The sequence below is a fragment of the Lactuca sativa genome, chromosome 1, assembly GCF_002870075.4.
Source record: "Lactuca sativa cultivar Salinas chromosome 1, Lsat_Salinas_v11, whole genome shotgun sequence".
Taxonomy (NCBI): domain Eukaryota; kingdom Viridiplantae; phylum Streptophyta; class Magnoliopsida; order Asterales; family Asteraceae; genus Lactuca; species Lactuca sativa.
This window is the reverse complement of record NC_056623.2, coordinates 44,177,759-44,188,202: the sequence shown is the minus strand read 5'-3', so window position 1 is coordinate 44,188,202 and position 10,444 is coordinate 44,177,759. Positions and strand designations below refer to the sequence as shown.

Below are 10,444 nucleotides of genomic sequence, written 5' to 3'. Positions count from 1 at the left end.
ACCCGACTGACCAAGAAGTCGGTGACCTTTTGTTGGGGGCCTGAGCAGCAGGCAGCCTCGAGACTCTCAGACATCGGTCGTGCGAGGCACCGATTCTCACCCTGCCAGAGGGTGTAGATGATTTAGTGGTTTACTGTGACACTTTGATCATGGGCATGAGTGCGGTACTGATACAATGGGGTCACGTGATAGCAGGTTTCGGGAACCAGGTTAGAGTTCCGGTTAGGACTCGAGTTTAGTTGAGGGTTAGGTCGAGTGCGTGCTCGACCCGGGTATGGAAAGTGTTGCAAGACTACGGGAGTAGCTGTAGCATTCACAAGCAGTCAAATAGTATGGAAAGTGTTGTAAGACTACGGCGGTACCCGTAGCATTTACTAGCGGTCGGTTAGCACAGAAAGTGTTGTAAGTCTGCGGGTGTAGCTGTAGCATTCACTAGCAGCAAATAGTATGAGGGGTGTTGTAAGTCTGCGGGGGTAGCCGTAGCATTCACCAGGTTGGCAGATAGTGATTAGAGTGTTGTAAGTCTGCGGGTGTAGCCGTAGCATTCACTAGCAGCTAGATAGTGATAAAGTGTTGTAAGTCTGCGGGTGTAGCCGTAGTATTCACTAGGTTGGTAGATGGCATGAGCGTGTTGTTAGAACGCGGAAGGAACAGTAGTACCCACCACTTCGGGTGCAGCAGTGAGGATATGGAAATCCACATATTGGATCTTGGTATTACCCAGATGGATTAGCTCTGGTTGATCCAGTGATAAGACTGTAGGAACGCCACTACAGTTATGAGATCATGGAAGTAATGGACTGCTTTAGGACATCTGAGATAAGGCTACTATTGGTCAGGTAGCAATCACTTTCAGCCTTGGATTTGAAGATGACAGGATTAGACGTATGGACCCGAGCAGTTAGATTAGGAGGTTGTTAGAACCACAGTGGCATAATAACTAGTCGCAACTAGTTCCAGAGAAGGATTTCATTCAGAAGCCATGTGAGGCGACTAAGTGGGGGTCCTTTGGCTCCGTAGCCGGGCCGGAACCCGATATTTCAGATGACTGGCGAGCGAATTGAGACCCAGGAGGTCTCGGTAGCTTTTGGGAAGCAGCCATGTGGCAGCATACTGCTTCAGGCAGTTCAGTGTTCGGGCAGTTTCAACGTCTGGGCATTATTAGTATTTGCGTTTTGGGTTGTAAGTTCGGAAGGAATAACAGATTGTTTGGGATATGCCAAGTCAATCACAACGGGATTATCCGAGCTTTAGCCGAGTATAAGTGACCTGCAGAGATAATTGGGTCTGTGATTTCCATTTTCTAGTGGGAGCCTCAGGTTATCAATAGTTGAGTAGCCAATCGAGGGATAAACAGACTCGATTCAACGATAATGATTCAGTATGAGTGGTCTGTTAGGGATTCAGATCATCTCGAGATAGCAGACTTTAGATGTAGTAGACGAGATCTTGTTGCGAGGAATTCGTTCACCTGCAGATTTTAGGGCTTTACGAGGATTGATCATGGCTACCCTGGGGAGGCTAGGGTGTGCCCAGGTTGGTGACCATGCTACTAGAGTGGCTTGGTATGTAAGGATTCGTAAGGAATGATTTCGAGGACGAAATCTAATTTAAGTGGGGGAGAGTTGTAAAACCCCGTTTATTTATTAAATAAAAAATAAATTGATGAATGCATAGAAGCCCTAAAATAAATAATTATATGTCAAATGATGGTCTCGTAGAGCTAATTGACACACTTTAAGTGATTGGAGGCTAAAAGAGTAAAATCCGGACTTAATTTGTAAGTATTAATGAGGGCAGGGACTAAATGGTAACATATGGGAGTTCTTTTGAAGAGGTTTTGTAGAAAGAGGGTTGATTGGTAAATTTCCGACCTTATTTGTGATGGGTTTCAGAAGATGGGGTTTAAATGGTAAATATTGGATTGAGTTTGAAGAAAATGTTATGGGGAGGGATTATTATTGTCATTATGGAAAACTTGTAGATGGAGGCGGGTATTTAAAGGGTGTGTAACCCTAACCCTAAGAAGGAACAAACGCCACTCCATCTTTATGCCCCCACCATCAGCCTCCACCTTACTCCCTTGTTTCTGCGACCACCGAAGCCAACCACCTCCTTCCGTGGGCGCCGACGAGCTACTGCCTTGCCTTGAAGCGCCAACCCTAGCCGCCGGTAATGATGTGAGAAATCGGAAAGACTGCCATGAACGCCGTCTGCTGCCGCTACAGCTCGCGTCACCGTGTCCTGCTGCCGTTATTTGTTGTTCCGATCAAGGGTCACTGACAAGCTCCAGCCTACTGCCACCGCTGCCTTGCCCTCGAGATGTCACAGCCGTAGTTGGTGACGTCGTGGGCAGCAGAGGGAGAGACGACGAAGACCAGGAACGGGATCGTAGATCGTTGCTGCTTCCGTTGAAGAACGAAACCACCGCCCTTCGCCACCTGTAGAGGCGTTAATGTCACTCCGAGTCTGATAGCCACCATTTCTTCTTCTTCTTCTTCTGTCCAGCAGCCACCTTAGAAGCTTTCATGCCGCTGCCGTCCGTCTAGAGCGATGTTGCTGCCATTCTGCCTTTTTCCGCCGTCACTAGCCACCGTGAGAGGTGGCTGTGGGTGTAGTTATGGGTGTGTGTTCATGTGTTTTTACTGTTGCGATAGTTACGAGATTGTTTGTGTGTTTGTTTAGCCGAGGTTCATGGAAAAGCCACCGCCACCACTGTGAGGTGGTGGCTGCCACCATACACCGCCATGTATGTGTGTTTAGTGAGTGTGTGCGTTTTTAGTTGAGATTTACCATTGTAAAGCGTACTACAAATTAGAATAATGAAAAGAAAACTGAAAACCACCACCGTAGGGTGGTGGCTGCCGCCACCGGTCGCCGTTTCGGGTGGCGTTGTGCTTGTATTGTGAGTTGACTCGTTTGGGGATGCTTGAAACCCTAATGGGCCTTGTTAGTCTAATGGGCCCAATGAAGCCAAATGGGCTTAGTGAAACCCCTAATGAGTCTAATGGACTCTAATTGACCCAATAAAACCCTAGTGGGCTTGATAGGCCCAATAAATACCTAAATAACCTAAAAGTCCAACAAGTTAATAAATGGGCTAGTGCTTGGGTTAGAAACCCTAATTAGAGTTTAGAAAACCCTAATGCAATCAAAACCCTAATTTTGGGAAATTAATCGGGACACACGAGAATTATTTAATAACTGGGGATATTAAATAATAATCTTTGGCAAGATTAATCTAAGCGACAGTGGACTTAATGGATTAAGTCCTTAATGGGTTAAGCAGGAAACTTAACCCTAATTATCATTTTATGTGAAACCCTAATTTCACTTGGGTTTATTGTTGGGCCTTTCTATTGGGCCTTGATGATTGGGTTATTAAATGGGCTATCTAAGATCAAGCAAATGGTCTAGAGTAATTTAATGGGCCTTGGATAAGGCCCATGTAAGGGGCTTGGGCCCAATTTGGAAAATTGGGCCATAGTTTGGGCCTTAATGATTATATGATGTTGGGCCTTAGAGTAAGACCATGTATAGGCTTGGGCCCAATTTGGAAAATTGGGCCATATATTGGGCCTTGATTCCTAGTTGGACTTTGGGCCTATGGTTTGGGCCTTGGGCTTGAATAAGCCAAGCTTGGGGTAATGTAGTAATTATCCAAGTATGTATTATGGTTATGTGTTGGGGCCCAATTATTAATTGGGTGTTATTTTGGTATTGACAGTTCGGGAACCTGTCATCCAGCAGCTGGGGTTGAGTCTGCGGGACTACAACAGTGTGGGATTGTGTCTACGGGACTTCAGCAGTGTGAGGTAGGGGTGTTTACGGGGCGGTTCGGCTCGGATAGTAAAAAAATTATGAACCATGACCACGGAGCGGGTACCTAACATGCACTAACTGAAACCGAACCGAATTATGAAAAAAACCGAACTGAACCGAACCATATAAAGACGGGTAACCACGGTTCGGTTCACGGGTACCCGGTAAATACAAAAAGTTAAAACCATTAATTAAAATATAAACTATCAGTAAGTCAAGTTAGAATACTTGTTGAAGCTCAAATTATATATTATTATTTATATAATAACTATAATAATAAAATTAACCATAAATTGTGATGAAGGTTTTAAAATATTAATTCAGTTCCGTTTGAGCTAATGGATTTTATGTAGTACGATGAATCTATTAAAAAAAATTTTGATTGCGCATGGAACACGGTAAAATATTCTTATTATTTTTTAAAGTTATATATATATATATATATATATATATATATATATATATATATATATATATATATATATATATATATATATATATATATATATATATATATATATGACGGTTCGGTTCGGGTATCCGCGGATATTGAAATATCTAAACCGAAACCGACCCGTAGATAGTCGGTTTTTCTCGGTTTCGGTTTTTTTCGGTTTCGGATTGGCCAGATCGGCTCGGTTTTTCGGTTTTGCGGTTTTTTTACACACCCCTAGTGTGAGGTGAGTTACCCCAGTAGCGGTGGGTCTACGGCCACAATGTCGGCCCACCAATAGGAGTTGTATGTTAGATGATTGTATTTGTGATATCATCTAGTTTTGCTACTACCTGATATGTTATATGCTGGCATGATATGTTATATGTGATAGTAGTAGAGTTTGGTTGTTAGGACCGAAGGGTAGGTCAGACACCCCAGATATGTTTGACAGTATGTGATGATATGTGTATATGCTGGCATGATATGTTATATGTGATAGTGGTAGTAGGAGGGGAATAGTCCCCAAGTTCGGTTGTTAGGACCGAAGGGTGGTTCGGACACCCCAGATATGTCTGATAGTATGTTTATGTTATGATATATGTGATAGTAGCAGTAGGGGTGGAATAGTCCCCGAGGGTCGGTTGCTAGGACCGACGGGTAGGTCAGCACCCCAAAATGGCTTGACACGGGTAGGTCGGCACCCCAGAATAGCCGTACCGGGTAGGTCGGCACCCCAGAATGGCCGTATCGGGTAGGTCGGGCACCCCAGAATTGTCCGTCAGTATATATGCTATGTGATTGTATGGTATGTGGTATGATGGGGGGAACTCACTAAGCTTTGTGCTTACGGTTTATAGTTTTGGTTTCTGGTACTCGTTTTCAAAGGAAAGGAGCCGGCTTGATCACAATGCATCACACTATGGTTTTCCGCACACGAGATCTTTGGGATTACACTCTGATATTGTTTTATGATAACATGTTTCGATTATTTCTACTTGGGTTTTGACATGACATGATATTATGGATGTTTTCTTATATTGTTGGTTTTATAATAATGTATTTAAAAATGAAAATTTTGGCCTGTATTTTTGGGATGTTACACCTCATGATTCCGCACTAATGATTATTTGTACGCTGATGTTTTTGACATTTTGTATTGCGGTTGACTTAGAGACACCTGATGTATGAAACTAATGGTTTTAAAACGAAAATTTTTATCATTGCTTTGGGATGTTAAAGGATCAAGTGCAGTTTGGTAATATCTCTCAACTTCTGCATGATTTTTATATGATATCAGGTTTAAAATTAAATATTAACGAATCACATATTTATGGGGTTAATGTGAAGTGGTCGGATGTCCAACGAGTTTCCGACTCTAATGGGTGTAGTTGCGAGAATTTACCATTTACTTATCTTGGTCTTCCTATTCGATCAAGTATGAGTAGAAAGTCTACCTGGGAGCATGTTATTGAAAAGTTTAAGAAGCGATTATTGAGTTGGAAGGTAAAATGTTTATCTGCAGGGGGGGACTTACTTTGATTAAGTCGGTACTTGGAATTATAAGCATTTATTACATATTTCTTTTCAAAACTCCAAGTGGTGTTTTGCAATTATTAGAGAATCTTCGTAGAATTTTTTTGGGGTGGTGATGGTCCTGATCGCTAAATTGCTTGGATTAGATTGGATCAAGCTTCATCTAGTTTTGATTAAGCCAGTCTTTCAATTGGTAGTTTGTTAGCTTTTAATAATGCTTTATTGAAAAAAAGGTATTGGCGTTTTTTAATGAAAATGAGGTTGCTTGGGATACATGGAGGTACCGGGAGTTTGGATGTCGTTAATGGAGATAGTGTTACGAATGGTGTTTGGGCAAAACTTGTACGATCTATTCGAAAGATGCATGATACATGTGTTTTTCCGTTATCCACTTTACAAAAAAGAATGGGAAGGGGAAATTCCATTATGTTCTGGAAGGATATCTGGGTTCGTCATCAACCTTTTGCTATTAGATTTGACCGGTTATACAAACTTGATATTAGTCCTGATTATTTTGTGTCAGATCGGTTTTATAATGACATTCAGAATTGGACATGGAGAAGGTCGGTTAGGGGAGGGAGGGAAGAAGAGCAGATCCAGAGGATGTTGGAGATGTTACATGGTGTTCAAGTTTTTGATTATCCTGATACATATTGATACATATTGGTTGGGTTTAGATCTGTTAAGGAGTTTTACTATGTAGTTAACCAGATGTCATATTGATGATTGCATATTGGTTAATGGATACTATTAGACACGACGATGTAAAATAGTCCCAAGGAGATTCAATATTTTTATTTGACGAATTTCACTTGACAAACTCCCTACACGATTAAATCTGTCAAAAAAGGGGGTATATCTACCTTCGTCGATATGTCCAATGTGTGAATGTGTTACTAAAACAATATGTCATCGGTTTTTTCTATGTGAAGTAGTGGAAGAAGTTTGGAAGCTGGTGGATCGATGGTGTAATGTGGTGTTTCCGTTGTCGGGGTCTATTTCAGAATGACTTTCTGGGTGGATGATGCACAGAGAATAGTGGTGGAAAAACAATGTTTGGAGGTGATTATTTTGAAAACAGTTTGAGTGTTATGGAGACATATGAATTCGGTCTTGTTTGATAACAATCCAATTCATAGAAACATTATTTTTGATTTCATAGTTTTAAATTCTTTTAATTGGGTAAATAGTAGAGCTTCCAAAAAAAATGTTAGTTGAAATGCTTGGTTACATTCTCCTTTGTAATTAATACCTTGTTTTTTTTTATTCTACTTTCTTGCTAGAACCCTTTAAATATATTTGAATAAACACTCTCCTTACATTGGTTCTCTATCTTTAGCTTTTTATTTTCACAAACTTTCCCCAAATCTTTCCTAATAAATCCCTTGGCCAAGCATAATTTGGTCTAAACTACAAACTATGATGTGAATTTAAAGCATTTACCCAATCCTCCTCTATACTAATAACTATTAGTCACAAAGTACAAAGTATTATGCTATAAATATCAATCTTAGTTATTATTATCATTATTTTTGAACGACTGAATAATTTGATTAGAAATGTTAGCAAAACGATAACATATAATTACATAGGAATAAAAAAAAATCGAATTTAACATCCATGATACTTGATTGATATTAATTCGTTTATTCTTAATAACAAACCAATTATAAAAACAATCGATCAACAAATTCCTAGTAACTGTTATGTTGACTAAAAAGAACGTTCTTTCAAAAATTCCAAAGAAGCCACCACATTACCATTACAATAGCTTCCAATCCCTTCATTTTCATAATGGAAAAAGGAACCGTATCAATCCAAAGAATAACAACTTCAATGTCAAATCCATAATGCTCATGTCACACCATTTCCCAATGAATCTCCATAGGCCCGACACCACTTTAAGAAAAACATGTGTGTTGTCTTCAATATCCGAATTGCAAATGCCACAAACAATAGTAGGAATATCCAAACCTTTTAAATCCAAATTTAACCTAGTAGGAAGTCTCTTTAATTGAAGACGCCAATTGGATATATTTACTTCATTTAGAATGAACTTGTTTCACCTTGTAGAAATGTTACTTTCCGTAAGAATAAAAACATCAATACCTCTTCTAACTTCTGCAACAGAAAAGTTATCGGTTAAACCAGAATTTCAAACCCGTTTATGATAAGAATTCGAAAATTGACATACGGAAAGTAGTTCTTGCATCTGTTGACAATGTATAGCGGGAGTTCCAGAAATGATTGGCCTAGCCCAATCCCACTCAACTCCATTCCACTGTCACTCACTTCCACTAAACTCAATGTTTGTTATTCTTGATAACGCAGAGACTTGATATACATTTTTTGCCTTGTTGTATATTCCATGCACTGAGATACTATTGTACGTTGTAAATAGTTACATGCCAAAAAAAGGTAAAACTTATAAGCAAAATCGATGTACATCAACAATTTATTTATTTTTATCTATTTGCGTATGATAATCATTAAAATTAGTTACATGCAATGATTTTAAAAATGAATAAGTTGACCAAAGGAATGAGTAAAAGAGGTTACCGTTATTTTCGGGGAAGTATTTTATTTATAATTTTAGCCACACACGTATTTAATAAAATAAAAGTAGAAAAGAAAATAAAATAAAAGTCACGTGTTAACCAACCGTAATATCCACGTGGCACGATAAAACCGTTAGCCTCACCACCTCTTCTCTTCAAAAATAACCCCCACGCCACCCCCAATTGCTGCCGTCATTTTCTTTGCAATCAGAAATTTGTCTCCTTGTCCGGAACCTCCAATTCCTCCGGAGCCGCACCCGCGTCTCTTCTAGAAACTTTTTTAAATCAACACCCAATTATGACCAATAACCACAATCAAAACAAAATCATTAACCACCACCACCACAACCAACTCCTCCCGTCCCCGACCACCACCACAACCACCACCAACCGTTCCAATTCTTCAACCATCACAACCGCCCGTTCAAACTCCACCACCCAAGCCTGTGCCGCCTGCCGCTACCAACGACGGAAGTGCGCTCCGGACTGCATTCTCGCACCATATTTTCCGCACGATCGCCAGCGACAATTCCAAAACGCTCATAAATTGTTCGGTGTTAGCAACATTACGAAACTGATTCGTGATCTTGATCCTCCCCAAAAAGACGAAGCTATGCGGACGATTATTTACCAATCGGACGTCCGTGCGCAGGACCCCGTCGAGGGGTGTTACCGGATCATCCGGGAACTCCATCGCCAAATCGAATATTCTCGAGCCGAGCTCGAGATCGTTCTGCATCAGCTGGCAATTTGTCGAGCACATGCCGTGCAAAATCAAAACCAAAACCTCCATCATCATCATGATCAGATATTAATCGATGGTGTAGATTGTGACATTCATCTCGTTAGCAATCCAGATGATCCACAGTTATACGACGATCTGGATACCGAAAACGTTAATCATCATCACAATCACGGACTTGATCTCGACCTGGGCCAAATAACGCAACAACAAGAACACGAAGATCATAATGTGCAAATTCACAATAATAATCATGATCAAGAGCAGTATATTTTGGGACAACAGAATTTGAACGATCAGGATGACGGTTGCGCAGATGATAACGTTCCGCAGCTCCAAGAGATAAATTCATGGGCGGCCACCATGCACAATTCGCCGCCGAATTCTTCCGCTATTTGCTTGGAGGTGAAGCCGCAGGTGGATGAATGTGAGGATTTCAAACCGCTTATGATCAACGAGATTCCGGATGGAGACAGACATGAATTTAAATTTGAATTCGATGAGATTAACGAACCCAGGTATGTATGTAATCTCTCCTCCATAACACCTGTTTACCTTTGAAGAATCAGTGTTATAATTAATAATCTGACTTGTGATACAGTGAGGAGACTCTTTTCAATGAAGGAAATCAGAAAGCGTTGAATAAAGAAGATAATGTTTCATTCTTCACAAAAGAAGAAGAGAATGTAAATGTATCCTATCAACAACACAATGAAGATCATGATCTCAAGGGTGCTGCTACTTTGTTTACTCTCACAAATTGTAGCAGCTACTAACAAACAGAAAACAATCAGGAAAACAAGAATTTTATAGTGTTTTTGAGACCCATGTTCTTGCTTCTTCTCATTAGCATATATAGATACAGAAACATGAATAAGGATTGGGGAAGTTGATCTGGATCTTATTACATTAATCTTCCCAAATTCATATTTGAAAATCTTGAAGCAAAAAGAAGCAGATTTGGAAACTGCAATCAAATGGAACAGCCATAAAAGGGTATGGAAATTGGAAGCAAAGCAAAAGAAATCTCGTAAGGCAACAGAGATTTTCACCAAAATGTAGCAGCAATGAAGAGGAAGAGACTGATAAGGCATGAAAATTGGAAGAGAGGGATATAAAATTATACATAATAAGGAAAACTGGCGGAATTTTGATTAAAGAGGTAAGATGGAGACTCAAGGATAGACGATTTTGGATTTATATATTTATTTAAGGCAGTTGTAATCGAACAATCTTTATTTTGTTTCAAGTTAGTCTTAAGTTGAGCTAATTTTCTTGTTTTTTCCTTTACGCATCTCAATGTATGCTCTGGAAGTGATTATGAGAAAATATAAATATATATGCATGAGTGCA

The 10,444-nt window shown here is 40.0% G+C and overlaps 1 protein-coding gene across 1 annotated transcript; it reads left to right on the top strand.

Annotated features, from left to right (window-relative positions):
* Positions 1 to 8,326: 8,326 nt before the first annotated feature.
* On the top strand, positions 8,327 to 10,299 carry LOC111878818 (LOB domain-containing protein 22). The gene is made up of 2 exons (XM_023875309.2): positions 8,327 to 9,609; positions 9,693 to 10,299. The coding sequence occupies exons 1-2, from the start codon at positions 8,648 to 8,650 to the stop codon at positions 9,865 to 9,867; spliced, it is 1,137 nt and encodes a 378-aa protein (XP_023731077.1). The 5' UTR covers positions 8,327 to 8,647; the 3' UTR covers positions 9,868 to 10,299.
* Positions 10,300 to 10,444: the final 145 nt, after the last annotated feature.